The sequence below is a fragment of the Cervus elaphus genome, chromosome 25 (assembly GCF_910594005.1).
Source record: "Cervus elaphus chromosome 25, mCerEla1.1, whole genome shotgun sequence".
In the NCBI taxonomy this organism is placed as follows: Eukaryota; Metazoa; Chordata; class Mammalia; order Artiodactyla; family Cervidae; genus Cervus; species Cervus elaphus.
In genome coordinates, this window is record NC_057839.1 from 11,121,523 (window position 1) to 11,147,795 (window position 26,273).

The following is a 26,273-nucleotide window of genomic DNA, read 5'->3' on the forward strand; positions in this document are numbered from 1 at the left end:
TATCAAACTCAAAAGTGAGACTATACATTCGAAGACAAATTTATTTCAACATTAATGAAGAAAAAAAGTTGTTGTTCAGTAGCTCAGTTGTGTCCAAATCTTTGCAAACCCCTAGCCAGGCTTCGCTTTCCTTCACCATGTCCCGGAGTTGGTATTAGTTAAAGTCTGCTACCTAACATCCAGCAAAGTATTTAAGGCAAGCAATTGTATAGTTATCCTGACATTTTAAGAATGCCATCTCACATACACCCATCTGACAAAAGTTTTCAAACTCAATCCAGGTAGCTATCCTGAAGCACTTGTCTGGTCCATCTGTATTAACTACCATCACACCTCACACATCAGCTGTCTTCCCTCAACATCTCTCAATGCCTCAGTCAAGCCAAACGTTGCTTTCATTTCTGCTAAAGAGTGTGGATCTTGACTCCTTCATTCATGTTGTATATATTTATCAAATGTTCATTATATGCCAAAGACTGTGCTTGGTGCATGTGATGGAGCAACTAACAAGGAGATACATGGAGTTCCCCACTCCCTTGAAACTTATTCTATAGCGGGGCAGGCAGTCCTTACATAAATGATTACACATGTCATTAATTCAAATTATGAGAAGTACTAACAAGAGGTGCTTCCTGGTGATTCTGAGCCTTGACTTTTTCTCAGTTTATCCAGGACTGACAACAACAAATCAATTCAGGATAGCTGAACTCAAAAAGAAATTAAGGTCATAAACCAGAGCACAATTTTTAAATTTAAAGGGGAAAATGATTTAAACCATAATATTCCTATTGGGCATTCTTAACATTTTCTTTCTGGGAGGAAAGCCTATTCAGGGAACTCAATTATTACTAGAAGTTCTCCTGGGCATATATTGATGTAATGCAACCATTTATATAATGCAGCCAATGAGGGTTGTGTGTTCTGTAGATATGGAAGCTCTACATCCCAAATTGAGATGTTCAGTCTTGTTGCCAAAACCTCTCTTACATTTGGTTTTGAAAACATAGTTGACTGATGTAACTTCTTTCTCTACAGAGAGGAACAAAGGAAAACAAAATGCTGTGACTTTTCCCTAAGACAGTTCTGGTAATAAACTAACAAACACTTCTTCTTAGGCCAATATGGAAGAGCAGCTAACCCTTTCTAGCCTATTATATTTCCATTCTGAGTAAAAAAGTCCCCAATTTACATTTTTTAAAAATTGCATTTGAAACTACTGGCTTCCTAATGTCATTCCAGAAAGTAAAAGTGTTAGTTGCTCAGCTGTATCCATATCCGACTCTTTGTGACCCCATGGACTGTACCCTGCCAGGCTCCTCTGTCCATGGAATTCTCCAGGCAAGAATACTGGAGTTGGTAGCCGTTCCCTTCTTCAAGGATATCTTCCTGATCCGGGGACCGAACCCAGGTCTCCTGTATTGCAAGCAGATCCTTTACGTCTGAGCCCCCATGAGACACTTTGATTTCTATCAGCAGCTACCTCTGAACCACAATTACAGCAAATTCTTTCTGCCTGGTGGGATAAAGCTGAAGTTCACTGGACCCAGAACATGCTTGGCACTTTTTTTTAAGTTCTGCTAACACTTCCTCTCTTTTGTACAGATGAGGAATTAAGGCTTAGGAATCACCCAGCAGGCATAGAAGCCTGAGTTAGCATTTGAACTGGGGTTCTTCAACATCAAGCCCAGCACTGAGGTTGGCAGTGCAGGGAAAGCTAACAGGATGGCTGCTTCAGAACCACCTAAGAACATTAGAAACACAGATCTGCAGGCCCATCCAAGTCCCACCAAATCAGAATGTCTGAGCAGGGGAATGCACTCCTCCGGTTTATTGCTCTCTCACAGAAACTGAGGTGCCCAGCCAATCACAGTAACCATGGTTCTATTAGCCAATCCCACCTGCGGCATCTCACTTCTCATGAGCCTCATAGTTAGAGCGGGGCCCTCCTCAACACCATCACAGGATTTAAGGAGTTGGAGTTGGGGGAAAGTCTCTCTGGGTTTCAATCCATTGGCCTTAATTCCATCCAGTACACTCAACCCCATTTTCCTAAATTCATCTGCTCACAGTTACTGAATGAATAGAAAGTGAAAAAGAAAAGTTGTCTTCTTTGAAAAACCAGGGACAGCAGCCACCAACACACAATGGTTTTGTAAAGGACACATGAGATCATGAATTCAACTGTGTTTTTGAATGCCATGAAGTGCCATATAAGATTACATTACTAATTTCAATCCAGGAGGAATATAACCTCCTGAATTTAAGTGAAAACAAAAAAACATGTTAGACCATCTATTTTTACAAATAAAGTTTTACTAGAACACAGTTTATCTCATTCTTAATGTATTTTCTATGACTGATTTTGAGCTACAGAAGCAGAGTTGACTATATGCAACAAAGACCAACGACCTGAAAAGACCCAAGCATTCACTATGTGGTCCTGTAAGGCAACGTCTGCCACCCACACTGAACCAGATGGTCACATTTTTCTTAGGTAAATACAAAACATCAGTCCTTAGTGGAACACCCAACGTTTTAAGTAAGCCCTAAAAATGGAATTTTCATGGTTGGATGGATAGGGATGAGGGAGTAGACAGTCCCCAGATCGGGATTTGTGAAAAGTGTGATGCTGTCTCCACCCAGTTTGGATCACTGTCCCAGGAGTCACAGACAGACAGGCGCACGCCTTATCCTGCAGGCCGGTTTGGCACAAAATTGGTTACAAACTTTCCTTCCAAACCCAACCCTTAATCACTTTGAGAATAAAGCCACACTGGACTACAGAGGTCAAATATGCAAGCCATAGACCACAAACTTGTGTCTGCACATATATGTGTGTATGTAGATGTATGTGGGGTGTGCTTTTATTTCAGCTAAAGGATGACCCAAGTTCAGGCCTAACCCCTGGAATCCTTCACACAGAGTAGGCTCCCACTTCAGCAGCTGGTTCAAACCACCCTGGAGCCTCGGTAGGGAAGAACACACAGCCCCCTGGCTGGCTGGCTGGCTGCCTGGGAACTTGCCCGCCTGCCGCCTGCTGGGCTCTGCTCACTAGGGTGGGATGGCTCTGGCCCAGATGGCTCACGCAGCCAACCTGCCCCCAGAGAACCATGCAATCAGGAAGTTGGCAGCCAGCACCCACGGCTCACCAGGCTCTACAAGCAAATGGCATGTTTCCCTTTCCTGGTACAAAATCCGCAGAAGGTGAAAGTCAACCACCTCCACCCATCAGTGAGAAAGATTAAAATTAAGCCTTTGAGCCCAGTTGTTTATACTCTTGTCATGACATGGATGACCGAGAGCAAGCAGTATTATGGTTTCCCTTAAAATGTTAACCAAAGTGATAGCCAAGACTCTAGAAAAATAGATAAAGAGTTGATCAATAATTTCCCAGTTGTGACCTCTACGAACTCCCATAGATATAGCTGGATAATAATTTCATGCCATATGAAAATTCTCAACCCTTCAGATTTGGTTTTATTTAAGCAATTCAAAATAAAGGCATCTGATATTCTCTCCCAAACATAGAGTTCAAAATTCCCAAAGCTATTTAATTAAGGTCTAGGTTTGGAAAAATATCCTAATGAATCTATAGACATCTTTTGCCCTAATTTCTGTGTTGAAGGAAATAGCAACCCACTCCAGTATTCTTGCCTGGTGAATCCCAGGGGCAGAGGAGTCTGGTGGGCTACAGTCCACAGGGTCGCAAAGAGTCAGACACGAATGAGCAACACTTTCACATTCACTGTGTTGACAGAGTGACCTATATCTATAGATATAAAGAATATAGATATTTATCACAATTTTATTGTTTTGCATTTTTAAAAATTTCTCTAACCAAGTTTTTTTTTTTTTTTAAGTTTCAAACTGTAGTTAAATTACAATTCAACTTTGGTATTTTTTTTTTTAATTAAAGCTTTCATGGCACCTAAAAACAGCAAAGAGAAAATAATAATTTATCCTGTGTTAAAGGCAGAATTGTGTCCCCCTCCACAAATTCAGATATTGAAGTCCTAACCCCCAATGCCTCAAAATACATTTGAAGATAGAGCCTTCAAAGAAGTAAATGAGTGAGGTCACTAATGTGTGCCCTGATCCAACATGGCTGACATCCTTTGAGATGAAATTTGAACACAGATTTGCACAGAGGGAAGACTGTGTGAAGGCAGGGAGAAGACAGCCCTCTATAAGCCAAGAGAGGGCTTGGAAAAACAAATCCTGCCAACACCTTGATCTTGGACTTCCAGCCTCCAGAAGTGCAAGGAAAGAAACTTCTCTCTGAGCTACCCAATCTGTGGTACATTATTATGTCAGCTCTAGAAACTAATACATCCACCTTTTCAAATACCTCTTTGTCATTGAAGTTTATACTATCTAATGCCAGGTTCAGGCTTACGGGAAATTGCCTGTAGGTCCTTGGCAAAAGCTTCTTTTCACACAGGATACACAAATAAGGTACCCATTTCTGAGTTATAGAATATTTATTAAATGTTAGAAATTATCACCTACTCACTTCTTAAAGACTATTAAATACTAACTAGAGTGTAGCTTTTATTTGGAAATTTTCTATTATATTTCCATATGTCAAAAAAAAAGTCACTGAAAGTTTAACACAGCTGTGTTTAAAAAAAAATATGACAACACTGCCAAGACGAAATATTCTAAATACAATGCTTTGAATCTGAAAATATTTTGATGGGCACTAAATTCTAACATGTAGTAAGGGGAACTCTCTTCTGGAATTCAAACTTAATAAAGTTATTCTTTTTCCAATGTCAACTATGTGACTAATGCATGAAATCTGGTTCTCAATTTAAATTTTATCATATACATTATGGAAAAATTATGATTTGCTGAAAAGGAATTTTTAGGTAACCTGCAAATATTGAGGTACAGATAAAAATATAACTGAAAGGAGAGACTAAGAATATTTCAGATTAATTATCATACCATATTTTCTCTGCTGATTAATGGAAAAGTCAAATATAAACTACGGGCTTCCCAGGTGGCTCAGTGGTAAAGAATCTGCCTGCCAATGCAGGCGCTGCAGGAGACGTGGGTTTGATCCCTGGTCAGGAAGAGCCCCTGGAGGAGGAAACGGCAACCCACTCCAGGATTCTTGCTTGGGAAATCTCCTGGAGAGAGGAGCCTGGTGGGCTACAGTCCATTGGGTTGCAAAGAGTGGGAACAACTTAGTGACTAAACAACAACCAACAACAAATATAAACTAACAGAGACACTGAGTAAATAGTTTTGGAATTCTAAAACTGAGTGAGAAAAAAGGCACAGAAAGAAGGTGGGTTCTGCTGATTTTTGCCTTTAAGAAGAGTAATACAGTTGAGCATTTCATGGGGCCATTTATATAGCAGTTGTCCTACGGGGACTACATTGTTTAAAGAAATTCAAATTTTCTGGAGTCTTGGCTAGTGTCCCTCAGAACAGTGCGGATTAAGTTCATAAACCAAGCATCTCTTCCACTATAAATAAAATCAAATACCAATTTGAATTTAATGTTCAAACATCAAGAATCTTGTTCATGAGACAACTCCCAAAACTGGAAAGTAATGTTCTTTATAAAGTATTACCTTAAAAAATGTTTACAAGTAACACAGGGCTATTGTTAGGGAACACTGGAGACACAAATAATCCTTAAGAAAATGTGTCTGATAGGGGAAAATGTGTCTAATAGGGAAAAATGTGAAGCTAAAGGGTATTTATGAAATCTGAAAATCCTCAGAACTCATGCAAGCATTGACCACCACAATCCAAATGATTTAGAAATATTTTCCAAATGGTAATATTAAAAAAAAAGAAGGAAGGAACGAAAGCAACGACAACCACAAAGAACTAGGCCTTCAACATCAATATCCTGCCAAGACATTACAACAGGATTTATTCTAGTTCTACTCCAACTTCTTTTAAAAGGAGAATTTAAAACAGCACTCCAGAAATTAGCAACATACAATGTAACAGCTCAGTGCATGGGCTCCGGAGCCAGTCTTCCCAGTTCATCTCCGGCTCTGCTATTTACTAGCTATTGGCCTTGGGCAAGTCACTGAACTCTCTGTGCCTCCGTTTCCCCCCTCAAATGGAGACAATAACAGAATCATCTCAGTGGATGGTTGCTAGTACTAAATTGATTTCTCCACATAAAACCTTAGCACAGTGCTTGAGATTTGGTTAAGTGTCCTGGAACTGTCAGTGGTGGTGGGATACTGAAAAATCAGTGACAGCCAGGACACAAAGAGCACAGTGAAATGTCTGATGAGGTTGGCTTGAGCAGCCAAAATGAAAATTCCAATCTGGGCGACAGCTAAACACGTTCAGGAATTCTATTTACACCCAATTTTTTCCCACTAGGTTTACTGGTCCCCAAATTCACATTTCCATTGATCTGAGCTGCTCTCTTAGGCACCCAACACAAGACCAGACCAAAGAGCAAATGATTCTTTAGAGAGCTGCCTGAAAATAGCCCACTGATGAAATCAAACCATAGTTAAATGCACATTTAACAAAAACACCAGCCAAGAACATGAGAGGCAGATTCTGTTAGTGAGAGCAGTGGTCCCTGATGGCTACTCCCCCCAGGCTAGAGCAGCAAAATGTGAAAGCAGGGCACGCCGACACAGCTCTGTCCTGGATCCTAGCACATGGACCGACTCCTCTCCACCAGCACAGCCCGGGCTGATTTCTTCCAGCTTCCCCCCGCCACCCCCCAGCCCCCGCTGCCCCACTTCCCCCTTCCTGCCCCCCTCCAAAGGCATACAAGGAAAGCCCAGAAAAAGTCTAGTGAAGACCACCATCAGCGGCTTATTTTGAGCTACTTTCGATTCTGAGAACCGTGAAAGCTCTGGAATGGCTCGGACAATTTTATCTGGCCCTGACAACCCTCTTAGGAGTATCTATCCAATTTTCATTCCACTTGCCTATCACCTCCTCCTAATCTCTTACTTTATTCTCTCTCCTCCAGAAACTGTTTATCATGCTTAAGTAAACCAACATAAATACAGTTTTTTTGACTAGTTGCAAAACTCCAATGCTTAACGGCCCACACTGCATTTCTGGTCTAATCCTTCCTGCACACACCAGGATGCTCCCGAGAGAGGAAGGCCAGAGTTGATTTTGCTCTCTTCTATCAATGTCCTTAGTGTCCTTGGCTTATACCGGACACAGTATCTGAAGCAGAAGCACATTTTCTCAGCATTTTCCTTGGCTATATTTAATTCCTTACATGTGGAGACACTGGGTTTTGTATATAATCACTGTTTATTTCCTTAGTACATGTTCTATCTCCTGCAAGCAGGCAGCCAAATGTTTAAAAGCTTTCTACTTTAAAGCACAACTCAACAGAAAAAGATGGGAGATACAGAAAAAGTAGGAATACTTATTTCAAACAAAAGCAGAATGTGGTTTAACTCAAACTGAGTTTCTGAATTATCCCAAAGCTGGCATGCAAAACCACACTGCCAACACAGAAAGCATTGCAAATAGCAACTTAATGAACGCACACAGCAAAGCAACATGTACCAGGAGAAGGCATTCTGCAGTGTGGTCTCTACAGTGTTAGAGCTGCAAGATAGTATATCCAAGGGGTTACATTTTCTACATTCGGCCTGTATTTTAGATCTCAATTCACTATTCCATTTTTTCCCCTTTTTTATTTAAAGAATATTTGCAATGATAAAGAACTACTTCATTCTCTTAGATGTTGACAAGAAATGTTACAGCAGTGACCGAATAATATAAAGAATTACCCACTGCAAAGAATTAACATAATTTGGGTTAGTAATAGACCTACTTTCAGACAGTGTCAGAATTATTACTCCCTAATTCAGAGAAGCTGGACACATTCAAACCTTTTTGTTGCTGACAAATTGTCCTCCAGACAAGCTAAGCACATCTATGAAGCAAGGGAACCAATCTCTGTCCAGTTTTGAAGGCCCCTGTACCACTGCTTGTTTCAGGTTTCTGAAACATTTTGCTGTTGGTGATTTATTTCCCATCCATGTGGCCGGCCATTTGTTTATTCTATTGCATGCCATCTGTTTTTCGGTAGAGAGGTTTCAAGTTCTTCTCATTCCCTACCTCATATCCCATGGAAAACAATTTATAATAGACATAGATTTAAATCATTTGGATTCACGTGGAGCCGGTAACTCGAGCTGCCTTTCATTTATATGTGACAAATGTTTCAATGGGATTAGCAAATTGTGTTATTATGAGGTACTTAAGGAGACACAACACCTTTTTAAAAAAAAAATGACAGATGATGTTAACGATTTCATTTGGGGTGTTTAACAGCAGTACAGAAGACTTCACTAAAGTTGTAGGAAATTGCCTCAAGAGACAATAAAGCCCTACCACAAACCCTGTCCCTGTCTTTCCTTTCTGAGAGTCTGCAAGGATGTGCATCAGGACGTGGTCAGGTCTACAGTGAAGAATAAACATCAAGCTGCTTTACTTTTCAGGGGAAAGTTATCATTTAACCCACAGATATGATAACCCTGTCTGCTTCTCACACTCCGGTGACATCCTCCAAGCCCTCCACCCTGCTCTAGTTTGTCTCGATGCTCACAAGCGATGGACCCCAGACTTCCCCAAAGAAAAGTGGATGCCACGAACTCCAGCTCAGCAGCACCAGTTTATTCCCATTCTAGGGCCCACTTCGATCTGCTCTAAAGAACAGCCAACCACTCAGAGAAACAGCTTCTTGTGGAAACCACAGAGATGACATGTGAAGTATTAATTACCATTTTTACAAGAATCCTTGCTGCTTTGGTGGAGAGGGGGTATCTGATGACAGGCCCCAGCCGCTATCCACAGTTCATGGTTGACATCTGAGGGTTGAGAAACGTCCATCTTGAGGTCTACTTGATTTTCACTAGTCCTTACCAAATCAGAATGAGATATGCCTGGGGGGTAAGCGGCATCCTGATGGAAATCTGGTGGTGTCGCTTTGTTCAAAGGGTTAAGTGACATTTGCACTAAGGCTTCATTGATGAAGAATGAATTTTCGTGACATAAAGTCTCAGATCGATTAAGTTCCATTACCTGTGCAAGAAAAAACAGAATAAGTTCTTCAGCAATTTGCACCAGTTTTATAAAGTATTTATTCCTAATAGAATTTAGCAATCAAGACTTTAATGAGTATGGTAGAGGATATTACCCTTGACTCCCTCCTCCTACCCTCTTTTAATAAGCCAGTACCAAAAACTTCAATTTACAAAACATAGCGTATCTTAAAAGAAATACAAATCAAATGAAAAAATATGTGCAGTAGTGTTCACTGTCATTAAAGTGCTTCTACTTTAAGGGAATAGCATTTTCACTTTTGCTAAATAAAAGTTGAAAACATTCATGTACATGTAAGGTATTTGCAACAAATATAATTTAGCCAACTAGAAAGGAAAATAAGATATAACACAGATCATTCTTATAAGCTTATCAACTTTTACAACTTTATATGCTATCATTAAAAAAGTATCTCTGTGCAAACAGTACAGAAAAGTAAACTCCTGGGACAAATGAAATTGTCAAGAGTGGTTCAAGAGGGTGCAAAAGGAAACATGGAACTTTTCGAAAGGTTTTATTCTGACTAAACGTTAAGCTACTCACGTTAACTGCCACTGGTGAAAAATGGATTTTGAATTTACTAGGTCCTTGTGGCTCAACTGGTAAAGAATCTGCCTGCAGTGCGGGAGACCTGGGTTCGATCTCTGGGTTGGGAAGATCCCCTAGAGAAGGGAAAAGCTACCCTCTCCAGTACCCTGGCCTGGAGAATTCCAAGGACTATAGTCCATGGGGTCGCAAAGTCGGAAACTGAGCGACTTTCAGTTTCACTTTAGATCAAATTTACAAAAAAGAGAATAACTTGGAATAACAGAATAGTAGTATACTTGTTAAATTCAGCACCTGTGCATGGTACTAGCCAACGATCCACTGAAGGGTTAATCTCTACAGAACTCTGAAGACCAGAGCACAGACCTCTTCAAACATGAAACACTCGTGCGGAGGGAGACTCCAGGACAAAACTCGCCTCACTGGGACAACTCGATTCTGTATGTCTTCCCTTGGTATCAAGGGCATCTATCATGAGTACCATGAACCCATGATCCAGAAGCACCCAGACTTTTCAAATGTGTGTATGTCAAGATGCATGCGCTTTGTCTCTGGAAGTTCCCAGCTCCTGCTCCCTACATATTGAGTCACTCTTGCGAGCTCTTACATGAGCAGCACAAAGACAGACGTGTGTTCAACGGCTCCAAAACCACCACGACTGAAGCCGTCTTACTCTGCCTCTGCGAGCCCAGGAGCCCCGTACCTCCAGGGTTCCTGGAGAAAACGCGGCGGGAAGGCTGCTCTGCCGGCCGTGCTTCCAGCGGCGCAGCAGGCTCTGCTGGGCCCGCATCCTCTCGCGCTCCCTCTCCACCAGGCGCTGGCCCTCGCGCAGCCGCTCCAGGCTCTGCTGGTAGTCCTGGAGCTGCTGGGCCAGCTCGCCGCGGCTCCCGAGCAGCAGCTCCTCCTGCGCCCGGCACTCCCTCTCGCGCTCCCGCAGCCGGCTGGCCCGGGCCTCCTGCTCGCGCTGCTGCAGGTCGCACCTGCGGAGCCAGCGCTGCTGGTCTTGCTGGAACTGGAGCTGCAGCTTGTGGGTGTCGGCCAGCTCCTCCCGCTGCTTCTCCAGGCTGCGGGACTTCTCCTGGTCCTGAAAGGGGCTGCCTCGGAACGCGGGGCCCGGGGCCAGGCTCTCCCGCTGCCGGAGAACCAGCCTGTGGATCTCAATGTGGCTATCCTGAATGGTCAAGGCGGCCTGTCAGAGCAGAGAGCGAGAAAGCAAAGGCGTCCATATCGTCCGCACCGTGAGCTGGCAGCACCTCTACACACCAAAGTATGACCGAATGATTCTCTGAACACTTCTCTCCTTGTTCTAAGTTACCTCCCGAGTCTGGCCTTGGCACTTCAGACAGGCTTGTCTGCATTTCCTTAGTGGTACAGTTTGAGATGTATACACAAAAGAAATAAAGCCCAAAAGGAATATTCTCTCTCTCCTTTGGAAATGTGGTTTGCTGCTGCTGTTGGACAATATTTAAGCAAGTGTTCTGAGTAAGAATTCAGTCCATAAATTCACAAGACTGCCTTTCTGTGCCATTCCACATTATCTTTCTGAGGTCTTGACAGTCAATAATTCAAGAGAATTTAAGAATTTATATAAATCTGGTAGTACCTTTTGAGTCTCCAACCAGAAATTACTTAAGCTATATGACATACGTGAAGACATAAAAGTCAACCATTTGGAAGCTTTGCTAAGTAATCTTTTTTATAATAGCAGTTAACATCATATTTAGGAGATATATAAATGGTAAAGCTAGTCTCATTACTGTTATTTCTTTGTATTATAGCAGGAAGGTCATGCACAAAACACTAAGCTGGAATTCACCTGTTTGATAGAATGCTAAAAGGAGGCTGGAATGATTAGGGGGATATAGATATAGATTTGGAAATTACCAACCAAATTAAAATAATTTTTTTTTTTTTTTTTTTAGTTACGGTATCTACCTATTAAAAGTTTGGCAGTATCACAGGAAATAACTGCCAACTTTTGGAAGGATTCCACAAAATAAAACAAAAAATGTGAATGCCCTTGGAAGCTTTTATTTTCAAAAGTTCCCATTGAAAGCACAAAGAAACAGAGAAGAGACAAATTGAAAATAGCCACATACTGGGTATGTGTGTGTACTGTGACTTGTTATGAGAAATTATTACTCTTCAAGGGATAGATTCTCATTTTTCTTTCCTAAAAATTTAAAAAGCTATCCATGTAACAGATGCTGAGAAGATGAGGATTTGACGATTAGTTCTTTAAGTCAGCAGTTTCCGATACTTTTGAAGATTTAAGAATTAAAGTATACTTTAAATTAGTATTTGTTTTGGAACAAGACTCAAAAATGTATTCAGTGAGGGCTTTCGAAATGAAATGTTTCTAACTGTGAAAATCAATTAAAAATTTTGAAATTCACATGAATATTTGATTATTGTCTTTCAGTGGTTATTATAAAGAAAACAGTGATACCATTGAAAATAGGTACTAATAACTTAGATCTTTAAATATGAAATAATAAGCCATTCAGGACTCTGCTGACCTGGCTAAAGCAAACTGTAGACTGTACATCACCAGTTAATTCTAACAATTCCTAAGAACATCAGCAGAGTAAAACAAAAAAATCCAATATTCTATACGCCAAAACTTCCATAGGCAATGATAACTCTCAGGTAAGGATTACAATTAGACTAATTAAACACTAACATGAAGTATTTTTCATCTACTTAACATTTGGGATAAAACAACTCTCTTCTGTAGCATAGGGGTGAAATTTGAAGATTGGATATACATCTTCGCATTTAAAGTTTACGTTTACATGTAAGACTGAGAACAGCACTTACTTTTCAAGCTTAGGAAAATTCCCAATTGACTTTCTTTCTCTTTTTTAAATTATACTGAAGTATAGTTGGTTTACAGTGTTGTGCTAGTTTCTGATGTACAGCAAAGTGATTTAGTTGTACACATATCCTCAGTCTCTCAACTTTTCTCTGCTGAAGTGTGTCCTTTCCTTTCTGTCTTGCCTATACCTCATCTCTAACTCTATTCTTCTAACATAGGGATCAAATTTCATTTTCATCTGATTCAAAAATGCTATGTAAAACACTTTAATCATGCATAAGAGATTCAGCTTCAAAGGAGATGACTGTGCCATGAACAGAAATCTTTCAGAGCACATAGCCTTAAGCCAGCTCAAAAGCATTGGTTAAGAGAACACACTCGAGAATTTGGTATTTGCTTCAACCTAATGTTGCAAAAACGAGGTCATTTAGGTCACCCAGCTTTTCTGAACCTTGAATCCACAGAGGGCTGCATTTAAGGTTGAAAAGAACAGATAGAAGCTTGTGAGTGTATTCACCCAGCAAACAATGGGACACTCAATGTTTTCATCTCCCAAAAGTTAATGAACTGCACTCATGCCATATTCCTTCTCAGTTAAAATGTAGAAGAAACAGTATTTGTTCTACATGAGAAATTAATCTATAAGAACATCTACCCCAGTCCAGCACATCTAATGTAAGATACTAAAGGTATTCCCACTAAATCTAGAATAAGACAAGGGTGGCCACTATTATTTAATATTATTATGGCCACTATTGAGACATTTCAGAATTTCTAATCAAAGGAGTAAGTCAAGAAAATAAAATTAATTTAATCATTGAAGAGTAGCCATAATACCATACTTTCAATTTTTTACTACTTTGAATACGCCAGAGTCAAAAAAAAAAAAAAAAAAGTGCTAAAACAAAAATTCGATGAGTTTGCCTATTTAAAAAAATAAATCAATCCTGTATCTATGCCAGCAACCAATATTGGGGAAACATAATGAAAAAAAAGAATATTCTGTTCACAATAGGAACAGAGACAAATATCCAGGAATAAACTTAGCAGAAAAAAAGTCCCCACATGAAGACAATTACAGAGATTTCCAACAGAACATAAAATAACATATTCTCAGTCAAGAGAACCAATTATTGCCAAAGTGCCAATTTTCTCCAACTTAATTCATAAATATAGTAGTATTTTAATTAAACTCTCTCAGTATAAGTTTAAGAAATTTGTCAGAGTGATTTAAAAGCTTTTATGAAAGAACATTCAGATATTTAAGAGAGTGGTACTTATCTTAATAATCTTAATAGATACAATAATACTACTAGATCAAGAATAGGCAGATGATCAATAGAACATCAAAGACATCTTGATGCAGTCAAAGTATTGACTCAATAACAAAACAGCAAATGTAGCATGACTATCTTTTCTGATGAAAACTTAGTATCAGACTTTATTTTCTTTTAATATTCAACAGATTTAAGATATGAAATCTGAATGACAATAAACCGGTGGGGGGAGGGAGTTTAATTTCAGTAGTAACCAAAAAATGCAAATTAAGGTCGTGAGCTACCTTGCCTTATTTTCAAAAAGAGGAGAAGTAGAGAGGGGTGCTAAGTATTTTGACAATGTCTTTCAAAAACCTCAAAAACTGATTTCAGTAATTTATCCTACGGACACACTCAGATATGTTCAAAGAGGTCAGTGCACGAAGATGTGTGCTATAGTAGTATTAACAGAAAAGTATAAACTGTGTGTGTATGTGTGTTAGTCACTTAGTGGTGTCTCTCTCTTTGTGACCCCTTGAACTGTAGCCCACCAGGCTCCTCTGTCCATGCGATTCTTCAGGCAAGAATACTAGAGTGGGTTGCCATTCCCCTCTCCAGGGGATCTTCCTGACCCAGGGATCGAACATGGATCTCCTGCATTGCAGGCCGATTCTTTGCCATCTGAGCCACCAGGGAAGCCATAAACTATGAGGGATGGATTAATTCCATAGACCTGAATATTATACCACCATTAACAATTGTGCTGTAGAGACAACAGATGACAGAGAGGTACAGGCTCCAAGGGTACACATAAAATGATTTTTAAAAACTGGAGGGATACACACCCCCAGACAACAGTAATTCTCTCCACAGAATTCTCATAAGTCATTTTATTTTACTTACATGTATCAAGATTTTTCTATAAATTTGTCTATAAACACTGCTTTCACATCATTTAAAAATATTTTTTAACTCACAAATTAAGCAATTGGATGTATTCAGCCTTTCTTGTGCAGGACTTAGGGGATCATCCAGCCCCAGAGCCCTCATTTTTTGGATGCCTGTCCTTCCTGGACAGACAGGGAGCATCTGATGGGAGACTCTGTGGGCCACTTGCCCTTGCGTGGTCAGCCTTCATCACAGTGCCTGGCCCAGGGAGGGTACTCAGTAAATGTTGGGAGGATGAACCAAGGAAACAACGGAAAAGCATGTGAATTATCTGACTGCCCCAAAGGCCTAAGGCCACATGTGGAAGTGAAAAGAGTTTAGGTGTGAATTTAAGTTTTCACCAGAAAATGTGAAGTCATGCTACACTCACTTAAGAGTTTCATTGCAAACTTCCAGCCAGATCATATTCATCAATATTTTTTAAAGATATGAACTGTTTTATGGTTTCAGAGAAGAATGGTATATAAACTACAGTAATGGCGATGCCTCGTGATTACAAAACCAGGTGAAGCTCAAAGAATCAGCAGAGTTACACTTGGGGTGGAGGTGGAGGGTTGGTGTTCTTTTAAGATTATTCATTACCTCTCAAATGTTCTAAATTTTAAAGTCTGGGACTCATCACATAAAGTGAATTGCATGAGGGAAAACATTCACAGGGTCAGAGCATAGTTACCTGAAGGCTATATAAGAGACGAGTTAAATTCTGTATCGCTTGTATAATCTGAAAAATAAGATTGTGAGTGTCAAATTTTTGAAAAAGCATTCATTATGCACAAAGAAAGAAAGGATGGTGACATATTTAAGGTATGCAGAGCTCACCTCTGACTGCCAAGAACCTGGGAAACTTCTATATTCCACCTAAAATACATAAAAACATAAAGAAAATGAACACTCACTCCACTCTTAAAAGGCTGCACTGCAGTGTTCCACAGCCTATGACCTCAGGGAAATCACTGCTCTTGCTCGAAAACTCTTCCATAGTGACTTTTCTTCCCAGAAAGCCAAGTCTATAGAATTAAACCACCACCTGACGAGAGAGAGCCCTCTCTGGGCAGCCTTGTATCTGAGCTGCAGGGCCACTTCCTCCCAGACCCACTCGGCCCTCCCTTAGGACACCCAGGGAAGATGCAGGCTCAAAGTGACCACATGTACCTCATGCAAGCCGGGTTGTAAACAGTGCTCTCTGCACCCAGGCTAGTCTCTCGGGCCAGGCTTGTATCCTGGAGGCCAGATTCAGAAACTACAGGTCATCATGCCCAGTCTCTAACTCACTTTGAGATTTGGGAAGTCATAATTGCCGCTGGCTGGGAGGAGAAACCAGACCCAGAGGCAGCTAAAAAGACAGCACTCAGCTGGCCGGCCTCCTCCCGCTGAGAGCTCCCGGGGCCCACGCGTGGGCACCTAGGAGAAGCCCTGGCAGCACAGGCCTTGAAGGAGGCCACAGGAGACCATGTGCTCCTTGTGGGCGGTGGGGTGGGGGGTGCATCTCCATTGCACACATTGAGCGCACATGTGCATAGTGAGGCTTTCCAGTTTTCAGCATGCAACATTTGTCTATTTGTTTACCGTCTCTTTTCTCTTGTTAGGATGCAAGCCAATGAGTAGCAAGATTTCATCTGTGTATTCAGTGCTGTGTCTGCAAACCTAAGAGGGCTGCCTGGCGTGTAAGGGACACGCACACGCCATACTATAGATAAAGAGTGAGCAGCCACTGTGTCCTCCACACATCACACTATGGGGATCCTCAGAGTTGCTGCCTTCCAAGGGCCTGCAGCCTCCCGCACACCGCTTGTGGTCTTGTCTGAGCAGCTTGAAATCAAACCTCAAGGAACAGTTCTCAGGTAACCTGAAACTTGTACATTCAATTAGTTCAGGCTGATGAGGCCGCTGTGATGAGCTAGCCCGGCCTTTTCTCCCTACCCGCTCGCTCTTCACCCTACAACTGCCCATGAAAGCTTTCACAAGCAGCATCTCAAACAGGGGAAGGACAAATGATGGGAAAGGAGATGAAGCTTATTAGAGCTGTGGCCCACCCTGGGGAAGATAACAAGAGCTGAGAACTCCCTGTTCCATAGTGAATTCTGGAGTTCTCTCCACTCTTCTGATTTTGTCCCTGCTCTACACTCCACTGTGTTTGTAAGAAGAAGATTGTACAGGACATAATTTTTATACTCTATAAAAATCAGATGCACAGAAATGAGTTGGATTATGCCATATGAAGTCACTTGTTCCCAAGATCCACTAAGTTTGATGGAGACAGAATTGTGAAATGTCATCTTTTTAATGGAGTTGGTCCGCCACCTTGTGGGGAATGTGCAGAGCTGCATTGGGTGCTTTGCACACAGGATATTTTGACATTTGGGTTACAAATCTGAAATTTTGAAAAATTTTTTCAGAAATGCTTCTTTTTAAACCTTACCATATTAAGAAAGATAATTACAAAAACAGCCATCATATACTTCTTTAAAGCGTGATTTCAAATGATTCTGCTCTATAGGTCAATTCATTTCTCAAAATGCCTCATTAATGGCAAAATTTTCCAGGTAGGTCCATCCAAAGAGGAACCTGGACACCTCATCTCTTACCTGGGACGGAATCATGGAAGGGGAGGACTTCAGGGGTGGAAGCCACCTCAGGTTTCCATTCAAAACTAATCAGCCCTTCCCCCACTTCCCTCCTCTAATAACAAAAAAGCAGCTGGAAACTACAGACTTGAAAGTGAAGTTTGCCCTGAAAAGAGCGGAAAAGCAGGAATGTTTTAAGATGAAAGAACTTAGAAAGCTTACAGTCAGAATAAGTGGAGTAAAATCTAATGACTATATTCATTTTGGCGTATGAAGTTTGAAAAAACAGTAAATCACAGCCATCTTTTCTATGGCTCTTAAAATACCTTTGATTTCTCAGTCATATGTAATATACACAAAAATATCTATGAAATACAAAATGTTACATAAATAAGATCTGACAGATGTCATGTCCCCACTGTGGTATCCTTAATATATCTAATTCAATTTTAGACAAAGTAACTCTTGAGCCCAGATAACCCTGGGAAGGCCCACTAGCCACCTCCCAGAATCATGTTCTTGTTCCCCATCTCCCTCTGACATCTCAGTTTCATCTGACGCTAACAGGAAATTTCACTTTAAAAGAGTGTGTTGTAACCTATGTGTATAGTACGCACAAAGGAAAGGTGATGCCAGGAAGCAAAAACTGATTAGGTTAACTACAAGACCATCCAAAAGGCAGGCAACAGTGAGAGAGGTAACAGGAAAACAATCAGAAACGAGAGGGAGGGAAGAGAAAGTGAAGCAGCCAGGGTGCTCCAAAGTCAAAATTATTCCTGCCACTTTGGCGTCACCTGGTTGCGTAAGGGCCTGCCAGCCCAGGACCACCTCTCAGCCAAGGGGTGCGAAATGTCACGGGTGAAAAGCTGGAGGTTTGCAGGGCGGCAAGTGAGACCAGGAGCAAGAGCGCAGACACACAAATAAACAATTGAGTTTTCAATCTTTTTAATAATGTTTCGTTCGTTTCTTGGTTTACACCTACACGATATTAGAAAAGCAAGAACATTTTAAGAGAAAAGGTAGAAAGTTTAAGTACGAATACTGAAATGGAGAACAATGCAGGAAAACACTTGCGGACTATTCACTGCCGAGGACAGACCAGGAGCTGAGGTTGTTTTATTACACAAAGTAACCGGTGCCATTTACTAACAAGTCAGTTCACAATACCTTCTCCCCCGCATCAGAAACCGCCAGGTCGGTTCCCACACCCTGGGTCCCGGCATCCACATCCCAACAGCCTCTTCCTCCTGTCCCTTCTGTGACTAGTGCTGGAAGCACATCGTTGAGACAGAGACAAAAAGGACATCATCAAACATCAGCCAGCGGACGGGGTCCCTGGTACACAGCTGACACATATTCCAAGGTAAGAAACATCACAACGTCACATGTATCGAACATTCTTCTAGGAGGTGCTAAAACAGAACAGAGTAAAGTGCAGAGTCCCTGCCCCCAGGGAGCTTACACACTAGTAGGTGCCAAGCTGACCCGTGGCAGCCAGCTTTTTACTTTTCTTTCTTTCTGGCAGAGAGATGTCTGGGTGATGTCTGTGGTGCTAAGACAGTAGGATTCTGCATCTCACATTCACTTAATGGGGAAAGAGGCCTGGGGAAGGTCAAATAAAAACAGGCGCTGCGCAAGAAAAGCAAGGGCTGGCAGACCAGCTCTAAGGAGACAGGTCTGGGAAGCCTCCCTCGGGGCTGGTACAAGAGTAGCAGACCATCAACGAGGGAGGGAGGCATCCAATAGTAGGAATGAAACATCTCTCTAAGCAGGTGAAGAAGGCGAAAACTGTATGAGCTTAGAGTCATGAAACTGAGAAGCTGTCCTTATCTCCAAATAACTTACTAGTAATATTTTCAATACTTTCCAAGTGTGTTTTTTCCCTTACAATTCTTGCTTATGCTCTAAATTCACAAACACTGTAATTACTCTATACTTAATGTATGCAAACACAGAAATATTTTTAGCCCAGAAATATGTTTAAGTACCAAATAGATTTCACTCCATCCATTAAATCTCCAACGGTGGGATTTTATTTATTTATGTATCCACCCATGTGAACTCAGTTAAAATTTATACCATGTTCATCTTGCACAGATTAAAACTGGACTTTCCAAAACCCCTTCCCACACCAAATTTCACTGGAACCCTGCCCAGTCAGGACCTGGTGAAATAAATATTCATTTGTGACACTGTTTATAATTTTTTTCCTCGGTACTATCTTGGAACTTTATTTCTGATGAAGGAAATACTTTTTTCTTTATTTAAATTAATTAAAAAATACTTAGATCTCTGGAAAATGAGAGTCTTCTATGATTCCAAAGGCCTCTTTTATTATGAAAAAGCTTTTGTTTAAGCAGAACCTGCTTCAAATTATATCAGCTAAAATTTAAGTTCATCTTGCCCAAGCTGGTCAGTGCTTCCTCCATAGTGAAGGGACACTTTATAGAGATTTTTCTGGCACTCAAAAATGGTTCAACCTTTGGATATTATTCCTAACTCTCAGAGAGATGCCAAAAGAATTAGCCATTCTCTCTCTTGTCCCTATCATAGACATGAGGACCACCAGATAGAGAAAGAAGCTGACGGTGAGCCAGATGAAGGCAAGGAGAGTGGAATGGATCAGGTCCCTCTGCTCCTGTATTCTCTTTCAGAACAGACAAGAGGGTCTTCATAATTTCACAGGAAGTAGATTTACCTGTCTACCTGATTAGGTATATTGAGGACTGAAAACAGAGGGCCTTGCTTGGTCTGTAGTCTCAGACTGACATGGGCCTGACTTAGAAGGACCCAGTCCTTGAAGCCTGTCATAGGACTAACCCATCCAGTTACAGACTTCTTGTTTAGGGAAGTGTTTTTCACCCTCATCAACTCTATAAAGCACATCAAACTCCAGGAGCACCGTGTTCCAGTCCAGCCCCAGCACTGAACACCGACCTGCCCCTCCTCTACAGGAACCCTGACATCAGGCCGCTGGGAACAGGCTCTGGATGGTTCTAGCAGATGTCAGGGGAGATGACGGCCCGGTCTGATGGGAGGTGGGTGCGGCCTGTGCCCGGAGCAGCTGCTGGAGCTGAGCGGAGCCTCTCCAGCTGTCCCTGGGCTGAGGCTGAGAGCGGCAGATCCCTACTCGTATTTTTAGCTAGAACTTCCTCAATGGCATACTGAGGTTCTTCTTTAAAAAGGAAATCACCCAGGGCAGTACAACTCCCCTGACGAATCTGGGCTGTGTCGAAATGAAAAACATATGTGCACATTCTGAAAATAGAAACCCAGGATTAGATAAAGTAGAACCCAAGAGAGGAAAATAATTATTGGTGCTAGTTTTAAAAAATGTATAAAATTTTAAAACTGGACTGCTTCCATTCATCTCTTAATTAACCAAGGGATGCTGTTAAAGAAATTCTAAGGCAATTTAATCCACCAATCTCCACTACTAAAAGACATCTTATCTTACGCATAGAAGACCTGGTGGAAGTAAGGTTTTTAATCACCAGGATATAATGAAAACTATGTGCTTGTATCTCAAAAACCTCTAGAGAACTAAATATTTAGCTTACAACTACACATATGATTAGGTTTTGAGAAATTACTGAAATCAACTTACTACATTCTATTTTTCTGTATTTAAAGTATTCTGAAACACTGTTTAATAAATGAATTACGACCTCAACTTTGAGGTATAACAACATTGATCAAGAATCTTTTGGTACTTCTGCCTTTAACCAAAACACTAGATTTCACGTGTGTGTATATGTGGGCGTGTGTGTACGTGTGTCTTGCATGTGTGCATGCACGCATTAGATTTTAGTTTTCTGAGTGTGGTTTTCTCAGTTGACCTATGAGATGAAAGTAAAGGACTTACTCTTTAATGAACTGCAGGGACCCTTTTCCAAAAAACCCCAAAACTGCCAAAGCTCTTGCAAGACTGCATTCAGTTAAGTCACAGCCATCACAAGGCAGGGTAGGGTTTGGGGAAGGTCACTGCTTGCCTGGGTAACCTACAGCTAGGCAGCGTCACCTACCACTGTTCTTTAAGTCCTGGCCCTTGGAACACCAGTGTCGTTATTTTAGGTAAAGTAGGCTAGTGCATTTATTCTCAGATTTTTTCCTAAAGAATATACTCAGTACCCTCCAAATCAGGGCACAGTTGTTGCCTTCATTTTATGTGCCCACTCTATGCTCCAGGGACCTGTGCCCAGGCTCACTGCCAAGGCCACACGCTCACTTACAAGCAGTAGCCGGTCCTGGTGCGTCCTGAGAGGTGAGCACGTCCGGCAGAGCAGGTTCTCCACAACCTTCCTCAGCAGACTGACACGCATCGCTCATCTGGGAAGCCTTCACTGCCACTTGCAGACTCTCAGCTAAGGAGGAGGAAGAAAACAAAAGTCAATTTAAAATACACACACACACACACACACATTTTTTATTTAGTTCAGGGGTTAGCAAACTGTATTTTACCTGTGTCTGTTTTTATATGACCCAGGAGCTAAAAATGACTTTTACCTTTTTTACAGTTGTATTAAAATACACATTCATGCACAAAGAAGACTGTGTTCCCAAAAAACTGTACATGGCCTGCAGAGCCTAAAATATTTACTATCTGGCCCTTTACAGAAAAAGTTTACCAACCTGAATTCTAGACCAGTACTTTCAGTATCATTTTATGATACAGGACTAATTCAATTTGAAAAAAACTCACAGTATAAAATAATTCAAATGCAACTTTCAGTAAAATAGTATGCTTTAAAAAAAAACTTCCTGAAATTCAGTTAATTTAAATATAATGTCAGGCATTAGGATTTTCAAACTTGCTACTCAGAAATATTAGTTATTCTTCAAACGAGAATTTCCCTAAACATGCCTTAAATAAAATACAGGTTCCCAATCCTTACCCTCGACCTACTAGATCAGATTATCCAGAGGAGAAAACAGAGGAGTTGAATTTTAAAGAGCACCAAAGGCTACTCTTGAGATCTGGTAAGACTGGGAAACACCACACCGAGAAAGTCAAGTTTTTAATGACAATGAAAAGTTTGCAATTAGCATGTAGAACAGTATAATTCTGAGGACTCTACAAGTATTTCTAAAACACTGTCCAGTGATTCAATTTAGCAACTACTCATTGAGCACCTACTCTGTTTGGGGGCCACTGGGCATCTGCTAACTAATAAGGTGAGTTTGCAGAGGAGACACATACAGCTAAGTCTACTGCAGGGCGATGCACATCAGTGCCAAGTTCTACCATCCAGGTGTCAGAGCGCCACAGAATGCCCAGCAGCACAGGCTAAAATTGTGAGCAGGTAATAAAGGTCCATCTAGTCACGGCTATGGTTTTTCCAGTGGTCATGTATGGATGTGAGAGTTGGACTATAAAGAAAGCTGAGCACTGACCGAAGAATTGATGCTTTTGAACTGTGGTGTTGGAGAAGACTCTTGAGAGTCCCTTGGACTGCAAGGAGATCCAACCAGTCCATCCTAAAGGAGATCTGTCCTGGGTGTTCATTGGAAGGACTGATGTTGAGGCTGAAACTCCAATACTTTGGCCACCTGATACAAAGAGCTGACTCATTTGAAAGACCCTGACGCTGGGAAAGATTGAGGGAGGAGGAGAAGGTGACAACAGAGGATGAGATGGTTGGATGGCATCACCGACTCAATGGACATGGGTTTGGGTGGACTCTGGGACTTGGTGATGGACAGGGAGGCCTGGCGTGCTACGGTTCATGGGGTCGCAGAGTCAGACACAACTGAGCGATTGAACTGAACTTATGTGATATCATCAAGGATAATGAGAGGGCCCCTGGCTCATGTCAAGCCAGCCTTTTGGCTTTATTTCTAAAACCTCTCTTGTCTCTACCCACTTCTCCCTACTTGCTTTGCAAATAGTCCTGGTCCAGACCAAGGCCCCAGCCTCTCTCATTGTAACCACTTCTTAACAGTCTCCAGGCAAACTATTCTCCTTCTGATCTTGTTTTCCATTCATCAACCCTCATTCTTTTCAAGACATAAATAAGATCATGCTACACCCATGATTAAAAGCTTCCAAAAACTAACTTTCCATTGGTTTTGGAATAAAATCTCCCTCTCCCTCTCTCTTTAACCACAGTCTACAAATATCTGGTCCCTGCCCACCCATAGTACAGTCTGCTCTGCCTCCTGCCACCTGGCCTTCCTTCTTTCATTGAACATGCCAAGCTCATTCCCAAAGTAGGGGCTACAAACTCACATTCTCTCAGCCCATTCTCAGGAATTGTCTTCCCCTAGGTCTCCAGACAGTTGGCTTCTCATCAGTCAATTCTTACCTCAAAACGTAACCTCAGAGTAGTCTTCCCTGACCTCTCTACAGTAAAGCCTTCCCCTCCATCCAATCCCATTATCTTATTTTCTTGTGGCTTTCTGAAATTACCTTGTTTCTTTGTGTATTGTTTACTAGAGATTTTTATGAAAGCATTACCCTTTCCTTAGTTGGCACCAACAATAGTGCACTTGGTTCAGTTCAGTTCCTCAGTCGAGTCCGACTCTGTGACCCCATGGCCTGCAGCACGCCAGACCTCCCTGTCCATCACCAACTCCAACAGCTTGCTCAAACTATGTCCATCAAGCCAGTGATGCCATCCAACCATCTCATCCTCTGTCGTCCCCTTCTCCTCCTGCCTTCAATCCTTCCCAACATCAGGGTCTTTTCCAACGAGTCAGCTCTTCGCATCAGGGGGCCAACGTATTGGAGTTTCAGCTTCAACATCAGTCCTTCCAGTGAATATTCAAGACTGATTTCCTTTAGGACTGACTGGTTTGATCTTCTTGCAGTCCAAGGGACTCTCAAGAGTCTTCTCCAACACCACAGTTCAAAAGTATCAATTCTTGGGTGCTCAGCTTTCTTTATAGTCCAACCCTAACATCCATACATGACTACTGGAAAAACCATAGCTTTGACTAGACAGACCTTTGTTAGCAAAGTAGTCTCTGCTTTTTAATATGCTGTCTAGGTTGGTCATAGCTTTTCTCCCAAGGAGCAAGTGCCTTTTAATTTCATGGCTCCAGTCACCATCTGCAGTGATTTTGAAACCAAAAAAAAATAGTCTGTCACTGTTTCCATTGTTTCCCCATCTGTTTGCCATGAAGTGATGGGATCAGATGCCACGATCTTAGTTTTCCGAATGTTGAGTTTTAAGCCAGCTTTTCACTCTCCTGTTTCACTTTCATCAAGAGGCTCTTTAGCTCCTCTTCATTTTCTGCCCTAAGGGTGGTGTCATCTGCATATCTGAGGTTATTGATATTCCTCCCGGCAATCTTGATTCCAGCTTGTGCTTCATCCAGCCTGGCATATCGCATGATGTATTCTGTATATAAGTTAAATAAGCAGGGTGACAATATACAGCCTTGATGTACTCCTTTCCCAATTGGGAACCAGTCTGTTGTTCCATGTCCAGTTCTAACTGTTGCTTCTTCACCTGCATATAGATTTCTCAGGAGGCAGGTAAGGTGGTCTGGTATGCACATGGTAGGTAGATGCTTAATGAACATCTGATGAATAAATGAGTGAGAGATTCTCCATCAGTGGACTCCACTTTAGATCATCTCTATGCCCTTCTCAGGCTTTCCAGGTAGCTCTGCTGGTAAAGAATCTGTCTGCAACGCAGGAGATCCTGGTTTGACTCCTGGGTTGGGAAGATGCCCTGGAGAATGGATAGGCTACCCACTGCAATATTCTTGGGCTTCCCTGGTGACTCAGACACTACAGAATCCACCTGCAATGCAGGAGACCTGGGTTTGATCCCTGGGTTGGGAAGATACCCTGAAAAAGGGCATGGCAACCCGCTCTAGTGTTCTTTTTTTTTTCCACTCCAGTATTCTTGCCTAGAGAATCCCCACAGACAGAGGAGCCTGGTGGGCTACAGTCCATGGGGTCACAAAGAGTCAGATATGACTGAGTGACTAAGCACACATGCCCTCCTTAAGAGCTCAGTTTCCTCAACTGTGAAACAGATGCAACAGATTCCATGATTTCTAAATCCTCTTCCAGAGGTAGTGTTCTGAGATTTCTAAGACAGAGCTTACCAAATGTTTTCTACAAACAACCAGAGAGTAAATATTTTAGGCTTTGTGGGCCTACTGCACCTATTCAGTTGCCTGTTGCAACTATTCATCTTTGCCATTGTAGCAAGAAAGCCGCCATAGACAAAGGAGACGCATGGGTGTGCCCGTGTTCCAACAGAACTACTGCTATAAAAACACGTGGTGGGAGGTGGGACACATTTAGTCCTCGGTCTGTAACTCACCAACCCGTGTGCTGGATGACAGCATCCCCCGCCACTCTCAGGTGGTGGCTTTTTATCTCCCAAGCCCTCCATCTGTCATCACTTCCAGTCTATTAGCCCTATTTCCTCCCTAAACCTGTTTTCCTTTGAATTTTATGCCACCAGATTACACCACTTACTGGCCCTCCTGGTTGTTATTCACCTACAGATTCCTTAAGCAACATGGCACCTGGTATGAATCCTCTCATCTACCCCAATGCAACTCTTGTCAAAATTCTCTGTCATTGCAACCCTATGAACATGGTCCTCCAACACCCTGGCCTCTCATCTCCCTAACTTTTCCCCCTTCATTGACCTCGTCCTCCACTCTACCTCAGCCAGCAACTCCCACGGTTGTGCCCTAGACTCTGTTATCTCCACACTGCACCAGAGGGCTCCTTTAAAAACACAAATCAAGACATTCCTCTACTCAAAACTCTGTGCTGCTTCCCTTGTCACTCACAATGAAATTAAAAGTACTTCACCTTGATCTCATCTATGTAACCCAAGTCCTAGGTGCTCTAACTCATCTCCTGCCACTCTCCACCCCTATTTCACTCCACCTGCACTGTCCCCTTTGCTGTTCCTCAAACAAGCTGGGTGCGCGCCGGCCTCGGGGCCTTTGCACCTGCACTTCTCCAATCTGAAACACTCTTTCCCCAGCCATCTACTCTGCTTTCTCACTTCTCTCTTATCTGCTCACATATCACCATATCAAAGACCTCTTCCCTGGTCATCCTATCAAAAATAGGACCTCCCCAAGCCCAAC

At 41.9% G+C, this 26,273-nt stretch overlaps 1 protein-coding gene across 7 annotated transcripts in view; it reads right to left on the minus strand.

Moving 5' to 3' along the window:
• Positions 1 to 26,273, minus strand: part of ARHGEF28 (Rho guanine nucleotide exchange factor 28) — a 326,609-nt gene that overhangs the window by 25,296 nt on the left and 275,040 nt on the right. For all 7 annotated transcript variants that reach the window (XM_043887235.1, XM_043887234.1, XM_043887230.1 and 4 more), the window contains 6 exons: positions 21,437 to 21,568; positions 18,372 to 18,472; positions 15,460 to 15,498; positions 15,314 to 15,361; positions 10,322 to 10,807; positions 8,751 to 9,051 (listed from right to left, as the gene is read on the minus strand). In XM_043887235.1, coding sequence (XP_043743170.1) covers positions 8,751 to 9,051; positions 10,322 to 10,807; positions 15,314 to 15,361; positions 15,460 to 15,498; positions 18,372 to 18,472; positions 21,437 to 21,568 — 1,107 coding nt within the window. The remainder of the gene's footprint in view (positions 1 to 8,750; positions 9,052 to 10,321; positions 10,808 to 15,313; positions 15,362 to 15,459; positions 15,499 to 18,371; positions 18,473 to 21,436; positions 21,569 to 26,273) is intronic.